Source organism: Athene cunicularia (assembly GCF_003259725.1).
Source record: "Athene cunicularia isolate RWA chromosome 1 unlocalized genomic scaffold, athCun1 chr1_part2, whole genome shotgun sequence".
Lineage (NCBI taxonomy): Eukaryota > Metazoa > Chordata > Aves > Strigiformes > Strigidae > Athene > Athene cunicularia.
The window spans coordinates 18,287,843-18,310,153 of NW_020799092.1; the positions used below are offsets into that span (position 1 = coordinate 18,287,843).

Below are 22,311 nucleotides of genomic sequence, written 5' to 3' on the forward strand. Positions count from 1 at the left end.
TCATAGAATTGTCTAATTATCCTGAGAGGGCTGAGACTCAGCAGCACAGTTACAAATTAATGCAGTTATCTGTTACCTGCCCGAGGCCCATACTGCCTCATTCTAGCAGGGTAACTTCTGTGTTTGTTCCTTGCCCAAATCCTAGCAGATGCCCAACAAAAAGCTCCATACCAGTTGTTTTTTCAGTTGCAGCCTAACAGCTGAAGTTCTGTAAGTAAGCCATCACTAATCTGCCTCCCAGAACTGGAGAACCATCACCAAATGACATGATTCTGAACTAAAAATGCTAGTGAGCTGAGGAGAAGAATCTGTGTGGACTGGTTTTGAAACACACTATTAAGAAAACATCACATCTGTGTGTGAGTGGGTGAGTGGGTGTGTGTGTATGTTTTTTGTTTTATCTACTACTGTATGTAAGCATTAAATATGTTAGGGGGTGTGTGTGTGTGTGTATGGTTTTTGTTTTATCTACTACTGTATGTAAGCATTAAATATGTTAGGAGCTCCCTAATTTGTCAAAGTGGATATTCAGGCATAATGGTTTTCTGTAAAAACAAACTGCATGCAAGCTAAGCTGATTGTTTCATTCATGCTGATTTACTACAATGAGATACATGAAAGATAAATGCTTTATCCTTAAAACTTAGGCCTCCCTAAATTGCTAGTCATTTAGAATTCAAAGAGTAATATTCCATCTCAAAAGCCTTGTAATAACTTGTACTAAATAAATGAGCTAGATTACTTCTAGCAGTGGGTTTACAAGATCTATATACCCCAGAATGCATAATGTTTAATTATGCTTACTTGAACAGATGTCATAAAGCTGTGATACTCAGCTCATCATTCAACTAAAGAAACTTGCTTTTTGGGCAAATTACAGCAGTTCATAAATCTCTTACTAATACAAAGATACTACAATGCCCAGCCTAACAAAAGAGTAAATTTAATTTACCATAATACACATCATCAAACAATCTTACATGAGCTATGTCATATTCTCTGAACTTTCATAACTGCTGATATGCCGCTAGACTAAATGTTGAAACTATGAAAACCTTAAAAGTCTGCAGCTTGTGAAAAATGCTTCTATTTGCACAATGCACCTGAAGGCCTAAAGTTACGTAAAATCTGGGTAATGCATTTTTTATTAATTCTGCTCACTGTTAACAATTTGGCATTATAAAACATGAACAATTTTAACAGTCTAATCCTACTGAAAATGAGTATTAAGTAGTTAAATTGGACACAGTAAATGTTTTGGGGTCCATACTGCTCACCCCCAAAGTAATAAATTTACTAATATATGTTCTTAAAACATTATGAGACACAAGATTAGAACAATCCTTGAAAGCATTTAATAGGAACTTTGAAACATTTAAATCTTAACATATTTCTCTATGGCTAATGCCTATACTTGTATCATGTTACGTAGGTAGAAGTTGTTTCTCCATTGAGCCATCAGAATAACATGGACTGAAGAGACTTGCGAACAGTTGCCATCTCCTGCTGTTGCTGTTACAAGAAAAGGAGATAATACTGAACAAATGCCATATCAATATGATTCCTTTCAGCTAATTAAATGAATGTCAAATGACTTTTCTATAGAATGTTCAATTTTTGTATTTAACTAGACTACTTCGTAGATCTGATACTTACAGTGTCCATCATAATCTTCTTCTGCAACATAGCCATTTCTTTCCGAAGCTCACTTTGTGCACCAGCTAGAAGATTTTCATTGTTCTTCTCCAGCTCTTCCATGCTCTGAAGTTAAGGATAATCTTAATTCAGAACTGTTCAATGCCAAAGGGTTCATTTAAAACAAACAATTATTCAGACTAAAATTTAACTTTTACAGCAGCAGTGGTCACTGATACTTGATGAGTTTTGTCATGAACTTGCCAGACAAATTATACAGGACTTTGTACTACAGTCTACATTCCTGTTCAAACAATATGGACCCCGTGAAACAATACAGAACGTGTGAAGGAAACAGTCCCCTCCACTCAGCATCTGTGAGGCCTCCACTAGTTATCCTGCATTTCAATAAGAGTTCTACAAGAAAATATTAAAGACATCTGTCAGGCATGATGGGAGTTTGATTTAAACCTATTAAATTTCCCTCTCTTTGCACACTTCTCCCCACATAAGCCAACTAAAGCACGCTGGTTATCTTCCCTTTTGTACATACAGTTATGTCTAACTGTGTATGCCCATAGATGCATTTTCCTTGACTTGTATTTAGTTAAGCTTATCTGAGGCTTAATTTCTACCTATTGATCTTCTATTAGGAGGAAAATCAAAGTAATACTTGCCCTTCTGTTCAGTTTTCCATCTTTGACATTTGGAAACAGGTATTATTTATTAATGCTTCTGTAATATCTTCTGTAAATTCTGACCATCTTAAACTAAGAGTTGCTCTATTTCAGATTTGTTTTTCAAAACTACCAGACATGAAAAGACCCCAAACATGTCATAACTGAAATTTCAAAAAGGGACCAGTTAGGGAGTGATGTGAGGAGAAATTAAGGTTTGTCAGAAACTGACTTTAATCCACCTTATGTACCAGTATATACTGAGGCCACCCAGCTGGGAAGCAGCTTGGCAGAAAAGGACCTGGGGGTCCTGGTGGGCACCATGTTCAACATGAGCCAGAATGTGCCCTTGCCACAAAGCAGGGTAATGGTCTCCTGGGCTGCAACAGACCAAAATGTTTCCAGCAGGTTGAGCGAGGTGATCTTTCCACTCTACCCAGCACTGGTGTGGCCACACCTGGAGTGCTGGGTCCAGTTCTGGGCTCCTCAGTACCAGAGAGACATGGACCTACTGGATAGAGCCCAGCAGAGGGTCATGAAGAGGATGAAGGGACAGGAGAATTTCTCTTACAAGGAGAGGCTGAGAGAGCTGAGACAGTTCAGCCTAAAGAAGAGTATTCTCAAGCAGGATCCCATCAATGCGTGTAAATACCTGAAGGGTGGGCGCCAAGAACATGGAGCCAGGCTCTTCTCAGTGGTGCCTCGTGACAGGAGCAGAGGCAATGGGCACAAACTGAAGCACAGGCGATTCCTTCTGAACATCAAGAAACACTTTTTTTACTGTGAGGCTGATTGAGCACTGGCACAGGTTGCCCAGGGAGGCTGTGGAGTCTCCATCCTTGGAGATAATCAGAAGCCATCTGGATGTAAGTCCTGGGTAACAGACTCTAGGCAGCCCTGCTGTACCTGCTATGCGATGGACCAGACGACCTCCAGAGGTTCCTTCCAACCTCAGTCCTTCAGCAACTCTGTGGTACTGTGCCTCTGCATTCATTACAAACCCAATCATCTAGGGTACTTTCATTTTTCTCACAGTTTAGATTTCTAATACCTTACTCAGAAAAATAGCGGTGGAAGGAAATTCTGGGAATAAAGTGCTTTGTTCTTAGTGTAAAATGACAGGGAGGACCTTTTTTCTTTTAAATTTTATTACCAAAATTCAAATCTGTGAGTCGTTCTAGTCATAATCATTTTTTGTCCACTGTCTAGTATGTTAACTACTAAAAAAACCCAACAAATCAAAATACACTCTGGTTGATCAGTATGAATCATGTGTTTACAATACATTATCTCTGTAAGCACTGTCAAAAAAATGGTGTTTGTAGGGACTCCCATCAAATACAAAAATTATGCATAAAGTAACAGGAACGTTAAACAGGACTGATCACGTAACCATCCAGCCGGGCCTGTTTTCACCATAAATCAGTGTATCAATCGGATTCTTCCCACTGATGTTTTTAGTGAATGCTTACCTTGAATGCCAGGTTACCAGAAGGAGACCCTTTCTAATGAATGTTGCTTAGGAAGAGATGAAGGGAGTTCTAACTGGGCAATTTTAAGGGAATTACAATTGATTTTCTTTAAGGGTCACTTTCCTTACATGGAACAGCAACAGCTAGAAAGGATTATGACAGAAGAAAACAGGTATCTAATTCTCATAATGGGGGATGCACCTGCCAGTAGTAATAAAAGCAGTAAATTGCAGCCTAAGATGTATTTTTAATAGATTGTCAAGTTTCACTTTTTAAAATAATTATTCCCTTGGCTTTTTGGTAAGTAAGACAAAATCCCGATGATTTAACTGACCTATATAACCTTTAAACTGGTACAAAACTGTGTTCTGATTATAAAGTATGCTCTGAGGGTTATGGTTAAATATTTGAAATGGACGAGCCAATCAGATCCCTGTGAGAACACATTTAACTAAATAATTTATTGAACAGATATAATCCATAGGCATATATAGAGAGAACATGCCATGTTCTTAACCAGGGAAAGATACTAACATGAATATTCATGCAAGACTGTTACTTTCCTTAAATGAACTTTAAATCTCTGTATTTCATAAAGGTTGAATTAATACAGCCTTCTTAAGTGATGCGATAAAGTTCAACTGCCTTCTAAGAAGACTTACTGTACCTTTAAGAATTGATCATAGAGTTGCTTAATGGTTTTCAGTCTCTGACTCTGAACTATTCTTGCCTGTTGAAAAACTTTTTGTTGCTGACGAAATATGTTCTGAGGCAAAAGAAAAAAATAATTGCATTAGTTAACCAAAAGCACTTGGAGAGCAACACCATTGTCATTTATTAGGATCAGAAATGCTGCCTTTGCTGGAAATCTGGGTCATGTAATGTAGATCCCTGCCTGGAGAGTTATCCTTGTTCTTATTAATGAAAGCAAGACTGAAGACTGGATTAAACCCTGAGTCACCTCCTGAGGTCCCTTCCAACCTGAATTAGCCCTGTGAGACCCTGTGAGGATTGCTATCCAAAGCCATTCTCGAGGGTATCCCAGGGAAGTGTGCTGCCTAGGGAAAAGCAAAACTTGCAAATGTGCTGGGAGTAGCAACATCATATGTTTACATTCCATTGTTATAGCTCCTACCCTCCTTCTCAGTGATCAAATCTCACACACTACATGCAAGCATATTTTTAAGCAATGCATGCTAAAAGACAACTACTTTCCTTTACTTCTTTGTTCCCTGAACTCAGAGACTCTGGATGCACAGAACAGCACACATTTTTCTTCTCCGTAAATGGTCTTGACTTTCGCAAGCCATATGCTGGCCTAGAGCATCACTTATTACCATTAATAAAATTGCAATAAAGTTTATAAATACAGCCCTCTTCACTTTAATATATACTTAAACATTTGGAGAGTCACCAAACTTGATTTTTTTTTTTTTTAAACAAAAGGCAAACAATCCTATATTTGTTTAAAATACATAAAGTGTTTTTACATTTCTTGAGTGTCTAAACAATATTTCTTCTTCATGAAAATACCGTGAAAATGATGCCATGCTGGAAACCCACCGTTAGTTTTTCTTCCTGCTCTTCTGCTTTCTGCACATCTATATCCCATTGCTGAAATAAAGTCAGGAACTGCTGGGAGAACTCATGATTGAGCTTCTGCCTATAAATAGACACTAGACATAAGTATGACAAATGCTAAGAAGAATTACAAGGAAAGCTAAGGTTCAAGACACATGGAGCAGAACAAAAAGAGCTGGCAGAGATAAGCAGGCTATTTTGACATCTGGCTGTAACTGAATACGGTGTTTTGAAAAACGGAACACATACATAGACACAAACACTTTCTGAGTGAATGTGATTATATACATATAAGAAGACAGCAACTAACTTAGGTTAAAAAAAAAAATTAAAAATTTTCTTCCTGACAGTGTCAAGTTTTCTGAGATTTACTATGTTTTTCTAATCCAACTACAGATTTTGGCTTTAACATAAGGGGTTTATAATGAAAAATTAACTCATTCATTAGTTCATTATGCTCTGGTTTCCCTACGTAAACATAAGTTCTGTCAATGCAAGTTTGACATACATATATATAAAACCACCAAGACAGTTACAAATATTACTGATATTCAGTTTTTAGCTGTCTCATTTTTCAGTTTGCTCTACCTGTAGTATCAGATGTAGTAATTAAATATGCCTTAAGAGGAGTGTTATGTAGGGTGAAAATTATTTACAATGTAAAAATAAAAATTATTTTCTGAACCAGAATGGTATAAAAGTTTTACTGAACATTTCTCAGTTTTCAGGTAGAAACAGAAAATTCCAACTGAAGGGGAAAAAATAAAAATATTGGTTTAAAAGACAAAAATAACATTAAAGGTCATTTTCCATAAAGATAAAACAAAAGTAAACCCAGCTCTTTAAGGTAGCTTGCTCTCAAAATTCCAAATCTTAAGTTTCTCCATTCAACAGAGAAAGCACTATGTTAACCACTGCTGTCAGTTTAACCAAGCAGACACAACTGGAGGCAGCAGACACAGAGGACCTGAGCAGGTATGTAACTAGTAGATTCACTACTTGCTATTTATCTGCAAGAAGATGGACCAACTATCCATGCTGACACGAGAGGGAATTTGATTTCACAGGTCTGAAAAACAAGGATAAATGTTACCTTTGCTCCTGCTGTGTTTTCCAGACATGTTCAATCTTCTGGTTACTGGTTTTGAGTGAGGCTTTTGTATACATTTCTAATCTTTTCCTCTTAGCTAAGAGAGCCTTGTTAATGTCAGCTAAAAATCAAAGAATATTTAGAAATTAAGCATACCGAGATACATTGTGCCTTTTATTAAAAATGCTGATGAGTTACCCTTTGGAGAAGTAAACGAAAAGTGTTCTGCTGGAAAGAAGCTGGGCTCCTGGCAGCTGTATGTCCCTCAGCCTGCTGTTGGCAGTGGGGTGTGCTGCTTCCCTAAGCTCCCGTACACCTTAACTGACACCTGGCCTCTGGAGTTGCAACTGCTTGTTGCCCAGCCCCACCAGCTACTCTCACATCTGCTTCGATTTCCACCTCTCTCAGGGGCCAGACCAAGTAGTACCTACCCTGAGGTGACTCAGCTTTAGCTTCTTTCATTCTGGGCAGGATGGAGGTGGGTATGTTGTCAAGCTGGCTCTGAGCAGACACACACAGTGAACTGAAACTGCCCTGCGGTTTGAACTTGGGGTTGCTGCAGTGCTTCCATCATATACATTTAAATCGGTCCCTTATACACTGTCATCATGGGTTTCCCTACTGATCATTATGGTCCAGCACACACTTCTAACATATCGCCCATACAATAAGCAGACATACATGCTTGAAACACTAGAAGCGCTACCCAGTCAGGTCACACTGTGTATCTTCAAACACTATTTGGACATCTCATAGTCTGTAAATTCTACATTCAAAGCTAGAGATACCTTGCACAAACTTGACTGAGTACAGACATCTTGCTCTTTTCTCTAGTATCTAATGATGTTTTAGTCACACCATCAAAATGCTCGTTAGTTTAGCTGCATGACTACAGTGCCAGCTCAGTTTCCAGACCTTCAATGAAATTAGCTATGCTGACACTTTCTAGGTTTTTTTTTTTAATAGAAAAACCATGTTTCAGAGTAATACTCAAATTACTTAGATTTTAGGAATAAATGAAAGGTAGTATTACTATCACTGTGAACATAATGAATGAATGAATGACAAACTTTTTCATACTTCAGAGAGACAGTACTTTTTAAAAAGTATTCAAGTTAATAGCAGTTTGTACTTTTGTTTCATTTTAATTTACATTTGGAGATTTAAGAAGCCACAGCTTCAGGTTAATACAGCAATTTCTTTTCCTTCTCACTGTAGATTTCAGGAAACATCTGTTAAACCTCTCTAATTTCCTGAGGCATCTGCCTCTGGCTAATGCCAAACCTATTAATTTTGAGCAGAGAGCATCCTCTCTCTGATCCATTCATTTTCTTCCCTTCCATCCTATTTTTGAACCTTCAATAACAAGCAATCCTAGCTTTTAAACATTGAAATCCTCCTCCTATCTAGAGCGCTAGATCTATAGTAGCATTCTAATATGTTTCTTAACAGCAAAAACTCTCAATTCATGGATTAAGGAATTCCTTGACCTCCTCTTTCACCTTAAGATTTACATGCAAGTAATGACTTTTTACAGCATTTTCTTACACATACGATGAAATGTATATATACATATACAATGAAAGTATTAATCAGACACTGAGTATTTAATACTGTCATTAAGATGGTTTCCCTTCCTTTCGTGGCTTTTCGATGCTTTGTTACACTGTGATGTGTATTATACATTCTTTACAAGTGAAATGTGTTTTTTCTCTAACCTATCAGCTATCTAGAATTCAGCTGGAAATTAAACTATAAATAGAGTCATCTGAGGATCTGATTATAGCTAAACTAAATCCAACTAGGTGATGTGCATAAACCCCTCATCACTAGATGACTGGCATTACATACCCTCATTTATTAGCCTTTCTAGAAAGGTGTACTCTTCTTCCTGACTGTTGAAATTCTCTTTTCTACTGATTCCCTGTTCTCTGTATTTCTGAAAGTGGAGCACAGACTACCCTCTAGCTCATTCTGTATCGCAACTATGGTCTACTTCCAAAATTTTCTGTCTAGAATTAGAAATACTCATTCTATGTAGCTTATATTAACATTTACATGCCGCTGATTACTCCCTCGTTTCCCCAGTCACTTCTCCGTCACTGTAACAAAAACCTGAGTAAGAACAACAGCTAACTCATATTGTCCCTTTACTATACAATGCAATCCTCTTACTACCTCTTAATCTTAAAATTGAAGCTGATAATCAAAAACACTCATGCATCCTTAGGCCCTTTTTCCTTTGTAATTATCTACACCAATGCATAGGTCTCACTTTATAGGCAGCTATTCCCTTCTCTTCTTTCCCTTTTGCTCTACTTAGATACAACTTTTTTTTCTGAAAACTTTTTTTTTTTTTTTTTCAGAAATGCTGAAAAATGCTACAAAGACGGGTCATTTTATATAAATCTTGAAAGTTATTTTAAGGTAAGGAATTACTGCCAATTCTGCAATTTAAACATTCTTTTTTAATTTATTAGAATGGAAACGTACTTACCTCCAAATCTTTCCAGCATATTCTGTACTTCACCCCTACAAAATAGTGTTTAAAATTTTTATTTGCCCATTTTGACTTCAAAATAAGACCTTTTGTACATGCTTAAAACTAATTTTATTCATGTGCCTGTTACTTATAAGCAGTGAGAGAGCTGCTGCTGTTCTACAAGATAAAAAATGCACTCCTCCTGTGAGAGGTCTCTTTTTTAGATTAATTTGGTTTTTTTAAAAAAAAAAATTGCTAGAATCTATTAACTTAGTCCCGAGTAAAAAGGCAGTATTAGGCATTTAAAGGGTCTTGATTGAGGTAGGACAGTAAATAAAATTGATCATTCAGTAAATCCAAGACAAATAATATCAAGGTTGTTTTTACAACACCTTTAAGGCAGTGGTACAATAGCTGACAAGTCCAAAAAGGGACATGGTGGGTAAACAAATGTATCTTCAACTCAACAGTTGTAAACTTGCTAAAAACTATTTCAACATACACATACTACATGCAATAGTTGGATCATTTAAAGTACTGTTAGTATCTTCAAGTAACAGAGATCAGAGGGAAAAGAATTAAGGAAATTATCAACAGTTTAGGATAAAACAAATCATCTTTTGAAAGAAACAAGAATTTTAAGTACTCACATAAATGTATAATTTTTAATGCATGTTCAAAAGTATCTACAAAGAAACTGCAGAATTACTCATTTTAAAATGTTAATTCTTTTTTACCTACTACTGTATTATCTGTCACCTGATTTTTGAATCAAACATTAGAAAAAAACTCCAAGCAAAACAAGCATAGTGAGTTAACTGAAATCAGTATCTATTTAGGACTTGATTATTTAAAAAAACCACTCCAAACCAAACAAAAATACACACACCCCCTCCCCCCCAAATCCCCTAACCTTACCCCACATCATCTGGAACCACATGAGTAGTCACCAAAGGTCTTTTCTTTCCATGCTTGTCCATTATCAGTGTTTCACCTTAACACAAATTTCAAAAAGTTTTACAAAAGTATCATATTTTGTGGGGATAATTTGAGTTATGAAAAGTGTAATTACTTTTCTGTAATGTCACTTCTCTGAACATGTCTCATGGGTCTCAGTTCCCATCCATAACACATGAAGCTAAAACTCTGAATCTGGAATTGACAGATAGTAGTGAATTACTCTGCAAAGGTAGATTTGACCTGGCACTGCCTTAAATTCCCCTAGACTGGTCTCAACCAGTTTTAGCTTCACTGTCCACTACTACAGTTACCCCAACTCAAAATATAACAAGCATCAGAAAAGTAAAAATAATCTAAAAATTCAAAAAGACCAATCTGTATTAATCTAATTTGAATGTAAAATAAGTACTGAAATTGTGTACTCTGATCTTTAAAAAAGAAAAATCACAAATAGACCATTATATTTTTCCAGAAAATAAAAATCCTTGCCTGTCAGATTTCTATTTGGGTTTGTGTTTGTGTGTGTATGAAATTTAGTCTGAACAAATGAAAAAGGGAAGAAATTAGTACAAAAAACCGAGATATAACTGCTGAAAGACAAAAATCCAGAAATTGATTTGTATCAAACTTTACAAAAAACTATCATGTTATGAATGAGAACTGCATTTTTAAACAAAGTCCAATTCTTTATGACATTCCCTCAAAATTAAACAAGATTCCCTTGGTTGACTTCTTTTCCTTTTTCTTCAGCTTTCTCTGCTTCTTCCTCTTTCTTTTCTTTGTTCAGATTCTTCCTGAAGCACTCTTAACCCTGCCAGCATTCAGACTTCGACTACCATACCTGACTCAGCACTCCATACAAGCAAGCAGAGCTCTTCTGTTCTATCCTGATCTCACAACTTTATATGCAGCCAGGTGATAGAAGGATATGGCATTAAAATAAGGTAAAAAAAAAAAAGATGTAATAAAATCCTACTCTATTAAAGACTCCACCTACAATTTTGAGACATAATAGTGCACTATACAGACTTATTCCATTGTATTCTCTTCTCTTACTGATCAAAAATTATACAACAGGAGGCTAGCTGTCACAAACATTATGAGCCATGCTTACTCAGACACTTGCTAATATGGAAGTGTTTTCATCTCTATTCATAGTCAGAAATATTATAAACTTCACATTAAAAAAATAATAATATAAGCACCTTCTCTAATATCTTCTTCTGATCCACTCAGATCTTTTCTTTCCTCCTGAAAGTCGTAGGCAGGTATGGCTTGATTTTCCTGTGCTGTTTTAGCAGCTTTTCCTCCATGCTTTCTTCCCGATGGTGCCATAATGAGATTTTCTTACTGAAACAGTATGCTGTATTTGTTACATAACTTTCCCCACTTTGAAAATAAACAAGGTTTTATGCTTACATTGACCTGTTATGGACAACTCTGCAACACTCTCTACCTGTAAAGATATTCAAGCAGTCAAATTATTTTAGTTTTGAGGTAATCCACAGACTATCCACACTACCTATCAATGGTGTTTTTAAGAACAGGGTAAAAAAAAAAATAAAGTACCAGGGCTAGTAGGAACTTGATTCTGCTTAAAAAGAATGAATTAGGCACTTTTTTAAGGTGCCTCCCTGTTTTGCTTCCATAATGTTTATTATGCATTTTGACATATCCAGTACTGCATTTCCAAAAAGCCATGCCAACATTCTATTTTACAAAATATAGAAATAATAAACCATGAAGAACAATCTGATTCTACAATCCATCCCACACTAGAGACACAAATACATACAACATGCCATTTTTAAAAATCCTGGACAACTTTAACTTTCTCAGTTATCTTTATTTATAGCTACTATGCCTCTACAATGTATTTGTAAACATTTTACAAATACACTGCCCTCTTTAAAAAAAAAAAAATCATTATTTTAGTAACACTAATGCTTACATATGGATTTTTATAAATATTCAAGGAGTAAAATATCTATTTAGAAGGAAAAAAGCATAGTTGTAATCATTAAACATACGAATGACAAAATAATTTCCTCCTTAGCACTTTATCAACAATAGAAATAATATACAACTACAACAGGAAATAGCAAGCTACTGAAACCTTGCTGAAATAATTTTCATTACCTTTGATAGCAAGAGGCATGAAGCATTTCAAGTCACATGACATATACCTTAAAAAAATCCTTTTAAAAATAACAGGATTACTTGAAAGATGGAAAGAATACAGAAAAAAAAATCATCATCTGCCAAGTACCCCGTTTCCAAACTGCGCAAGACATGACTGAGAAGCTGATAAACTTCTCATTCTAGACACAGTTCAACACAGCTAGAAATATCAACAGGTTTTCCACAAGCCAGGGCAAAGATAGATCTGAAAATTAAATTCACACACTGAAAATGAGAACTCCAGTAAAGAGCTTCTGAATTTCCAGGACTGTGAAGTCCCCCCAATACACCTGACATTCTAATTTCTGTTTTTTGAATTAGTTTTCTATAGCTGTGAAAATATGGGGGTTTTAACACTTACTACATGGATATATATATGATCAGTGACCTACTAAGTAAGGAATACTGCTTTTAATGCCCATCTTTTTCTGTGTTAATACTTCTCTATATAGCATGAATATTTTTAGACAAGTTTCCTGAAAAACAAAACCAAAACATCTTTAAATTATTAATTGGAAAATTAAAAGCTCTTGCATTAAAATTATCCTCAAATGAAAGAAAATTCTCAAGACTCATTCTGCTTTCAACTACTGCGGCTGTTGAAAACATCGTGTAAAGTACTGGTATGGCATTGGCTGTGCTGCCAAAGTGCTTCAACTTTAAAATGCAAGCATGTATTTTATCTCACATACAAGCAATTTTCTTTGTACTGAAAATCAGTACACCAACCAGAACTTCCCAAGTTCCTCCATACGCTGTAAAACAATCTTGCCACCTCACAACCCCATACAGCTTTCACCCATGCTGTGTAGCTACCTGCTTTAGCAGATTCCAGTTATCTTCAAACCACCGTTGTGTATTCAATGATTTTTCAGAGGCTCGCCTCCTTTTTTCACCCTGCTCAAAAAGATGTGAAATAAACCAGTATTTGTGTGACTTTACTACATGGGGCTTTTCATCACAGGGGCCCACCTGTTTCTCCCTCAGAGCAGCAGGGGAGCCATGGGCCCGCACCACACCACCCCCACAGCAGGTTTTGGAGGGAAGCCACTGGAGATGTCAGAGGGGCACCGCGGTGTCCTATCCCTGTTCCTTACTCTCCACCCAAACACCCTTCATCCCTCTCCCTCTGCCCTGCGATGGCCTCATTCCCACTCTCACCACCCGCCGCCACGCAGCGCCCACCACGGCCGCCGCCGCCTCACACGGAGGGGACCCACCAGCGGCAGGGAGTCCAACACCCTCCGGCAGGCAGCAGGAACACCGCTCCGTCCCAACGTCCCCACCCCAACTCGCAGCCCTCGGGCTCCCCCACGCCTCTCCCGGCCGCGCAGGCAGGCCCGCCCGAGCGGAGGCCGTGCCGCCTCAGCAGCTCCCTGCCCGCGGAAAGGCGGGAAAGGCGGGAGGACCCTACAAAAGGGAGGGGGCGCATGCGCAGGAACACGCGCCCCGGGGCCCGCCGTGCAGGTTCCGCACTGAGCTCCTTTGAACCTCACCTCCCGTTAGCTATTTGAGTCTTTTTTTAGAAACGGCTTTCTCACCCGGACAACAAAAACTCTGCAAAGTTAAGTTGTTCTGGTGGGTATGTAGGCTAGGGTGTGATGCCAAGGGAGAATTTTTCCATAAATCAATGCAAACAGACAGTATTTCTCCAGTCAGATTAATTTTACAAACTACGTGTTTTATGTTGCAGATTTTTCTACTGTTCTCACAGGATTTTCTGTCCTCAAGCAGTTAAGGTATTTTGCTCTTACAAAGATCACATACGAAAGCTTAAAAAAAAAAAAAGAAATCCTACCACCATTTAACATTTTAAACATTCTCATTAACCTAAACCATTTTGAAAAATTTTACTTATTATTTACTTCAGTATTTAACTAAGTTTAAGTTTTCACTGGATCTGGCTGGGGAGGAGTTAACTTTCCTCACAGCAGCCCCCCACGGATGTTCAATATATTTTACATTGGCGACCAAAACAAGGTTGGCAAGGCCTGGCCCAGGGCAGTGAGCGAGCTGTTGCCAAGCAGGGCCTGCACAGCCTTGAGGCCTCGCTCTGCCCCCGCAGCCAGGAACAGGCACATCTGACCTGACCAAGATGATACTCCACACCATACAATGTCAGGCTCTGCAAGAAAAGCTGGGAGTTCGGTCTTTCCAAGGTGACTGTTGCTCAGAGACTGGCTGGGGAGGCCGAGTATTTCAGTAACTTCTTTTGCTTCGCTTGGCTTTGTGTTCCTTCCTTCCCCATTGGTTATTAAACTGGCTTTACCTTGACCCACAAGTTTTTCTTTTGCTATTCCAATTCCCTCCTTCATCCTGCTGGCAAGAGTGAATGGCTATGTGGGTGTGTGCTTAGTTGTCACCATAGTAAGTTCACATCTTACTCTGCTTCACTTTTTTTTTTTTCCAGGTACCATACGAACAGATTTTAGCAGTGATTTTCAGTGAGTACTTCTCAGTAAGTTCACACTACATCTTTTCAGCTCTTCCTGTTGTAGCGAATCACAAGGCCATGAATCTACCTTCAAAACTTTGCTTCAACAAAAAGTACAGTGACAGCTGAACTACCTCTGCAATCTGTTTATATGTCACTTCAGCAGAAAAACTGCCTTAACATTTCAACCAAGTTTTTCCAACTTTATGATTAGAAAATCAAATGTATTTTTTAAGCAAATAGATCCTAATTAAACCTGAATCTACCTAATAGTCTGAAGTGTAAGAAGCTATTAAAATTTTCTTTTATTTCTTGAAATGTCTCATTTTCTACAGTACTTTAGACTAGCAGATTGTACTGGGTCTGGCTGAACTGGAATTGGTTTTCCCCTATAGCAGCCCTCACAGTGCTGTGGTTTATGCTGGGAGCTGGCAGGGTGCTGATAGCACCCTGGTGTTGTAAATACTGCTGAGCAGTGCTTACACAGCACCAAGGCTCTTTCTGACATTTCCCCCAGTGGGACGGGGTGGGCAAGATCTTGGGAGGGGACACAGCCAGGACAGCTGACCCGAACTGACCAAAGGGATATTCCATACCATATGACGTTTGCTCAGTATAAAGCTGGGAGAAAGGAGGAAGGGGGTGGGGTCACCCTTGGTCCTCCGAGGCAACCACTACGTGTATTGGAGCCCTGCTTCCTGAGAAGGCCTGACATCGCTTGTCCATGGGAAGGAGAGAGTAAATCTGTTTGCTTTTGCTTCCGCGCGCAGACCTTTGCTTCGCTTTGCTTATATTAAAACTGCTTTTCTTTCACCCACAAGGGTTAGTTTATCTTCTTTCCCCTCTTTGCCCTGTTGAGAAAACAAGGGGGGGGGGGGGGGGGGGGGGAGTGATAGAACGACTTGGTGGATACCTGGCCTTTAGCCAAAATCAAACCATTACACAGATGTAAACTACTTATTTATATTCTATGTTTCAGCATAATATATATTGCTAGCATAAAATGTAACCTTAATAAATAAAAGTGCTTATATTTTTACAATGCTCAAAGTTTGATTCTACTTTGAGAATCCATTCATGCTTCAAATTAATATGAAATTATTACTGTTGGAAGTTTAAGGGAAAAATAAGGACTTATTCATACACTAATGCTGATTTATCAAAATGAGTGAGTTTTGTTTTACTTTAAAACAGAAACAACAGACAAAACTTTTAGCACATTTTCATTAATTTCAAAGCAAACCAAGTATTTTACAATACATATGCACATACATTTTGTACATCATCCGATTACAAAAATTAATGTTTTTTTGAATACTGCTATTACAATTAACTGGATATACCACCAAAAATTTCTGCTTGAAAAGATTCAGTAGTATCCTTTCCCACATAAAACCACACTATTCTGATGTCTCAGCAAAATACAGGACCAAACCCCATTAAATTTAAAAACACCAAAGCTTCATATGTCAGTACATATGTTGTTTTCTGAAGTGAAACACTGCTCCCATACATTGCTACATTAGAAATTTTTGTTACCCATTCATACAGAGAGGCACTTTTGTTTTTATATTTACAATGCTTGTGAAGTATTATACCTGGATCCTTTTCATTTAATTACAGCCCTCTATTTGTAATCAAACCAAGCAATAACACCATCATCTTCTTTGGAACATAATACATCAGGTACAAAGTATCTTTCAAATAGCCATTAGTTGTTCTGTTACTCTGTATTTTATTAGCATACATTTTTTCCAAATCCCAATTAAATATTACAAATAGGTGAATGAATTGTCACTGTGCTTTAAATAACGTCAACATCAATAAATGTATACTAAATCTAAATGACAAGTTACATAACTCTCAATTTTCTCAAAAAAAAAAAAGCAGCAACAATAAAAATTTGCAAAATGTTTTGGAATGCGAGATCAAGGACCTCTTAAACTGCTCTCAAACAATTTTGCCTTCCAACATTTTATCTAGTTGGCAACATCCACTGCAATAAATGCAGTTACATTTCTTTAGGTAACCCTTTTTATAAAAAAGGATAACTTGGCCATGAACTAACAGTTGTAAAGTAAGATGAGTTGAAAACCGCCTATGTACAGGTTTCCTGCAATTTTTTTTTTTTTTTTGCATTGTCACAGCTCCAGCAGCTTGTATATTATGAAGAGTACTGTGGAGATTCTAACTGTAGATGCACGATTTTTTTTCTTCATCCCAACGTACTTAAATGTCAAACCATAAAAGACACTTAGAGAGAGATTTTAAATGCTTATCACATCTTGAGGTAGACCGATCTCCAAAATAAAGCTCTTCTACACTTTGATTCGTTCATGACCAACTTCCTTTTGGATCCTTCTCCTTGGAAAAATTTTCCTTTTAAGTGCAATTAGCTGAGGAGAGAAAAAATTACAATATTTAGTTCTTTCTCTGCTGGGCTAGAGGTGCACAGCTGGCCAGACTTTCATCCTAGAAACTATAAAATCTGTACTATCCATGGTAATTAAGTCAATACTGTTCTTTTTTTTTTTTACTGCACAGGAAGTTATTTACTCATTCATCTATTAGGTGTGTACATTTCTACTGGACTTCTCAATAACCAGAATACAAGCAGAAAGTGAAAAATACAGTATGCCTATATTCTGATTATTTTAAAGTTAATTTCTGTGTTTAAAATTAAACACCAGGCTACATTCAGTTTCTAAAAGATCAACATAAAGCTGGCATCTTAAATCAGTATTTATATACCTAGCTGTACTACTGGGTTGAGTAACCCCTTTAAAAGCCAAGTTACTAACGGAGGGTGAGTTTTCTAATACAAAAGGTTGAAAATCAAAGGAAAGATTCATGCAAAAGTTATGGGTGGGAAAAAAATAATAATCAAAAGCCAACCTTTCAAGAATTACACCCTCTTCATCAGACCACGGAAAGTGTTACTTAAGGCCCCAACCTGCAAAGAATTACCCATATGATTTGTTCCATTGACTCCCTCTAAGTTTAGCAGGATTAATCACGTTCAAGAACGCCATTTTATGCTTGCAGAAGTGGAGGGTTTTTCCTCTGAGTCAGATTAAAAACCATTTGAATTCAATAGGAGTCTTTGAAATTACTTAGGGATGGTTTTTTGTAAGGCCTCTAAATACCTTGAGATTCTCTTCAGGATTAGAGTATTGCCATTATTTAAATTTTCTTCTTGTTAACTTAATTAGCACTTTTACTAATAGGTGTGTTAAAGAATTTCAAAAGCAATTACTGATTTTGAGCATCCAAATTTAGCACACTGAATGATGGACTCAATAGTCACAAGGCACCTGAAAAGGGAATACCACTCTCCTTCCCCTCATATGACTTTTTTTCAGGGAACCTCAGCATGATGACTTAAAAATCAAAGCTATCTAATTAGTCATGTAACACTTTTACTTCCCTTATGAAGGAAAAATCCTAGCTACTTTTCAAAATCTATTTAAAAAAAAAATCCATTTTATGTTACCTGAAGATACAGTGATATATTATGTGTTATAGATTTTATAAGAAGGTATTAATTTTACCTGTTCAGCAAAAAATGAGATGACTGTAAATACAATAAGTGTTACTAGAACACAATGGGTCCAGAATTTGAGCTTGTCTCTGTATGCTCTCCTGCACAAAGAAGGAAACAGAAAAACAGCTTCATATATTCTCAATACAAACGTATAAACTTTAAAGAGTTTCCATGAAACAGGCAAAGGAAGTTATTTTCCAGTACTTAAAGGGTGGCTGGAAAGAGGACAGAAAGCCCTCTCTTCACAAAGAGCCACATGTGGACAAGGGGCAACAGGTACATGTTGGACTGGGAGAGGTTTCATCTTGAAATAAGAAATATTTTACAGTGAGAACAATCATTCACTGAAACAACCTCCTCAGGGACGTGGTAGAGTCCCCACCACTGGAGGTTTTCAAGATGCATCTTCCCACAAAATATTGGACCTGATGATCTTGAGGTCCCTTCCAACCCAGGCTGTCCTATAATTCTGAAAAACACTTTGATAAACATGGATTTCCACCAGCACATCACCATGCTTTAACCCACCCTGGTATGAATCTATTTTGGTTACAAAAAAGTCAAAATAAAGTGTTTTTTTGAAGCTAACGAAGTCCTGATGGATTGTCCTCAAAAAGGGAGCCAACAATATGTCTACTCCTTCAGCACAAACTTCAACAGCTAACTGCTGAAATGCGTTTGCCCCCTACTCCCTCTGCCACTGCTACAGCAGGGCTTGTAGTACTACAATCCACACCTAATTCTTGTCAATTACAATCCTCGTTCCTTCCACAGTTCCTTAATATTTTCTCTTTCCTTACTAACAGCTATTTCTCATAATTTGCTGATCAGCCACAAAATTACTATACTAGTCTTGTCTCATTTTTGTCACTGTACCTGCCAACCTTTTGCTTGTATTCTGAAATCAACTACCCCAGTTTCTGAAGTTAGTATTTATGAAATGGCAAGAGGTACACACAAATATTTCACAAATTAAGACACACAAACATGTATCTTTTCTGATGATTATCCAGCTGATTATTGCTGTCTGAAAGATAAAAAAACCTCATTTACTGAGAAACTTAACAGTTTATATTGCCCCTGTGCAACAGGCATTCCAAACAATGGCGGATTTTTTACATTTAAAGTTTTTTTTTTTTTTTAAAAAAAAAAAAGCAACAACTTTTTCTTTGAAGTAGGTTAGGGCCAAACAATGAAATGTTAATGACTTTATGAGCAGCAGAAAAACCCAAATACTGTAAACCTCAAATTTTAGTCCATTCAAATATTTTCACATTATTTTCACTGTTAACTCCTTCATGACAATACTGAGGGAAAAAAAGGTTTGTAATGATACGTTCTATAATTATATTCCATTGCACTACAATAGCTTGAAGAGAACCTGTGTAACATACCATTCCTGGAGTTCGTGCATGTGAAGGAAACGATTCCGATACTCTCTCGGCAGTTCAAATTGGGAAGGTATGGGAAACATTGATTCATAAAAATCCCTAAGCACCGCTTTCACTGTCTGAGCATCCTTATGATTGTGATCAATATTGTCATTTAGGCAAACAAATTTTCTAGAAAGCAAGAAGGCATTGTTAGAATATTTCTTTAATAATATAGCAAAGGTACTGGCAAACCAAGAACACTGAATCTTTTTAGACAAAATTGATACAGTACCCTTTTAAAACCAAATTGATATATTTATTACTGGTAATCATTTTCCTTATTGTCGCATTATTTTAAATCAATTTGATTTTAATTCTAAGAGCACCAAGGCTGACAGTGAGTCAAAACCTCTGAGGAATCCAATGACAAGCCACATTTCCTTGTTTTATTTATATATTGCTGCCATCTAATGGGCACTAGTATGCATCATCCCAGGGTCCAACACTGGATACAGACAGCAGGTTAGAAGGCCAGCATTATGATTTGGGTAAGGGTTTTTATACTTTTAAATAAATTATCATGAGTAAAGTGGCTTAAATAACAAGGTGAACTCCACTGTAGGAGGTAAACATACTAAATTATTAACATTTTACTCTGTATGCTGCAGTCTTCAGCGGAAGTCAACCTAAAAACTACAGAAGATTGTACAAGAGAAGGCAAAGAGCTTGATCCCCAGCTTTGAATTACTGAGAACACTACATAAATTGGGCACAACATGATTGAATCACTGACCCAAAGCTGAACTTGTCTAATCAACCAAAATACAACCAACCACCACCTGTATAGAATTTATGTGGAAATCACTGGGACGAAATAAGCAAGCTCCTAATAATGCCTCTTGCAGAGTTATTTCTCATATAAGAAACTAAGTTACTGCAAATTATAGAAACTAAAGCAGCAGCTAGTGTACTAGACTGCTATGTACTCTTGGCTACTCTGACCTGGTGCTCGACAACAAAAATTCCCTTTCCCACATATGGGCAAGGTTATGTGCTTTATTTATATTGTGAGATACAAGACCCTTACATTTCCCCAGAGGGAGAAATCATATCTGGTGACATATGCCTTGTAATTGCTAACCTTTGTAAATAAGTAGTTCTGGTCAGCTGTATTCTCTATAGTATGGTGTGCTCTTTCAAAGAGCAAAGTTCAGACTTCCTACATGAAGCTGGAAATAAGCAGCAGTCTAGAGCATGTGAATCAGCCTACACAGGGCATTACTACTTTTCAGCAGTCTGTACTGAATCTGGCATAATTGGTAGCCTTGCTCTAGACAATTACATGCAGAGGATAAACAGTCATTCAGATTGCTACATTTGAGAAGAACAAAATACACCTCTCCTCTGAAAAGATGAGTAGGTTATGTGTACACTATCAAGTAATACTATGCAAAGCAGCTAGTTATGGCAGTCATATGTCTACAATATAAGCATTTTGGGAGTTTATTCTGGACTACCCCTGACCTTGTCCCTTGGACTGGCAGCTCATTAGCCCTGGGAATGCAGGAGCTGCACTCCTGGAGTGTATATCCTTGTTTAGCTTCATCTGAAAGAGATGGAGTTTGCAGACCGAGAAGTTGCTACACTTGGCAAACCAAAGCATGGCAAGTGGGAGCGATAAGGTACTTAACCTGTTTCAAATGGAAAGACTGTTTTAATCCATCCAAAAGAAACCAAACCTGACATTACTTTGGGTAGCCCAGAACTAATACAAGGCTCACTTTTCCTTAAGGATGCAAACCAAATATTTAAGATAGGTCAATAAGTGAACAATACCTCTAGTTCATCCCAAGAGAGGCACTGAATACCTGTTTTAAGAGACTTGTATAATTGTTTTATATGCAGGGAAAACATGGCAAAGAGAAGGAAATGGCCGGCCTACACTGCCATTACAACTCTCCTTTGCTAACAAGCTATGACTACAGTACTGCACTATACTTTGCAAGAATACAGCCCAACTTGCTGTATTGACTCCATGATCCAGCCAACAATCTGAACTACACCACACTATTTTTCCTTGAGAGGAAAAAAAAAACCAACAAAAGGGTGTGCACTTATGGAGTCTTAGGCTAAGTCCATAATAGCATGCCAGTGCATCATATAAAAACTAAAGCTGATGTGTCTTGAATCTTCCCATCTGCCTCGTCTTGACTGCTGAGGTTCCTGAAACAACAGACTAGGTACCCTTACTCAAACCATCCTCATCTAAGGATGCAATCACTCCACAAAACAGGCAGCTCCATTTTAAGTTGCCAGAAGGCCTCAATCCATTAGGCATACTCATACCAAAACAGCGTCAGCATCAAGTCTGACATCAGAAACCAAACTTCAAAATAAGAAGCCAGGGATTGCAAGCATGAATTTGAACACTAAAGATGAGAAACTCATGTTATTTGCCCTACCTGGGCCTAAAAAGGCTCAAAATCACACCTACATTAAAAAAAAAAAAAAGTCCTAGCCAGCAGATAGATAGAAACAGAGAAGGGAGAGGAAGGGGGAGGATGAGTTAGGGCACTGCCCATTTTTCTTTCAAACTGTGTCATTGTGGGAACTGGAATGCAGGAGTTCTGTGGCCAGAAGGTACTCTTGTAAAGAGGAGCAATAGATACAAACCACCTTCAGGTGCAACATGCCTCAAGACTAGCGTTCTCCTTTCTGAATGAATGGCCTAGCAAGTAGTACAGTGTAAGAGGCAAGTTAACACCTGCTATTTATCTACAAATGCAAAGAAGGGTGTAGCTTTACAGGCAGCTGAGATTACCCAGCAGCTTGCTGTGACCTGAAAGGTTTCACTTTTCCTGACCCAAAGCACCTGGTTCTAC

General features: G+C 37.6%; 2 protein-coding genes across 5 annotated transcripts in view; both read right to left on the reverse strand.

Annotated features, from left to right (window-relative positions):
* Nucleotides 1-424: 424 nt before the first annotated feature.
* Nucleotides 425-14,890, reverse strand: SYCP3 (synaptonemal complex protein 3). 4 transcript variants are annotated; one of them, XM_026868659.1, is made up of 9 exons: nucleotides 13,299-14,890; nucleotides 11,103-11,247; nucleotides 9,856-9,931; nucleotides 8,953-8,987; nucleotides 6,459-6,576; nucleotides 5,348-5,447; nucleotides 4,452-4,550; nucleotides 1,657-1,761; nucleotides 425-1,512 (listed from the first exon to the last, which is right to left on the reverse strand). In XM_026868659.1, exons 2-9 carry the CDS (start codon nucleotides 11,230-11,232, stop codon nucleotides 1,459-1,461), a joined length of 717 nt encoding a protein of 238 aa, XP_026724460.1. In that variant the 5' UTR covers nucleotides 11,233-11,247; nucleotides 13,299-14,890; the 3' UTR covers nucleotides 425-1,458. The 4 variants fall into 4 exon arrangements, with proteins under 4 accessions (XP_026724460.1, XP_026724457.1, XP_026724458.1 ...); XM_026868656.1 differs by having other exon boundaries at nucleotides 12,895-14,890; XM_026868657.1 differs by lacking the exon at nucleotides 13,299-14,890 and having other exon boundaries at nucleotides 11,103-11,372.
* A 1,753-nt stretch (nucleotides 14,891-16,643) lies between these two features.
* The window catches only part of GNPTAB (N-acetylglucosamine-1-phosphate transferase subunits alpha and beta), a 38,757-nt gene continuing 33,089 nt past the window's right edge, over nucleotides 16,644-22,311 (reverse strand). The window contains exons 18-21 of the mRNA XM_026868655.1: nucleotides 19,451-19,618; nucleotides 18,064-18,154; nucleotides 17,408-17,465; nucleotides 16,644-16,908 (exon numbers count right to left, since the gene is read on the reverse strand). Of these exons, the coding sequence (XP_026724456.1) occupies nucleotides 17,418-17,465; nucleotides 18,064-18,154; nucleotides 19,451-19,618 (307 nt within the window). The 3' untranslated portion in view covers nucleotides 16,644-16,908; nucleotides 17,408-17,417. The remainder of the gene's footprint in view (nucleotides 16,909-17,407; nucleotides 17,466-18,063; nucleotides 18,155-19,450; nucleotides 19,619-22,311) is intronic.

Excerpts from the sequence above, each read along its gene's own strand:
- SYCP3 (XM_026868659.1), bottom strand. The coding sequence starts at position 11,232 with ATGGCACCATCGGGAAGAAAGCATGGAGGAAAAGCTGCTAAAACAGCA. Across the intron at positions 8,988-9,855 it reads GTGGTTCCAGATGATGTGGG|GGGTGAAGTACAGAATATGC; the intron begins GTAAGGTTAGGG and ends ACTATTTTGTAG. Across the intron at positions 1,513-1,656 it reads AGAAGATTATGATGGACACT|CAACAGCAGGAGATGGCAAC; the intron begins GTAAGTATCAGA and ends TTCTTGTAACAG.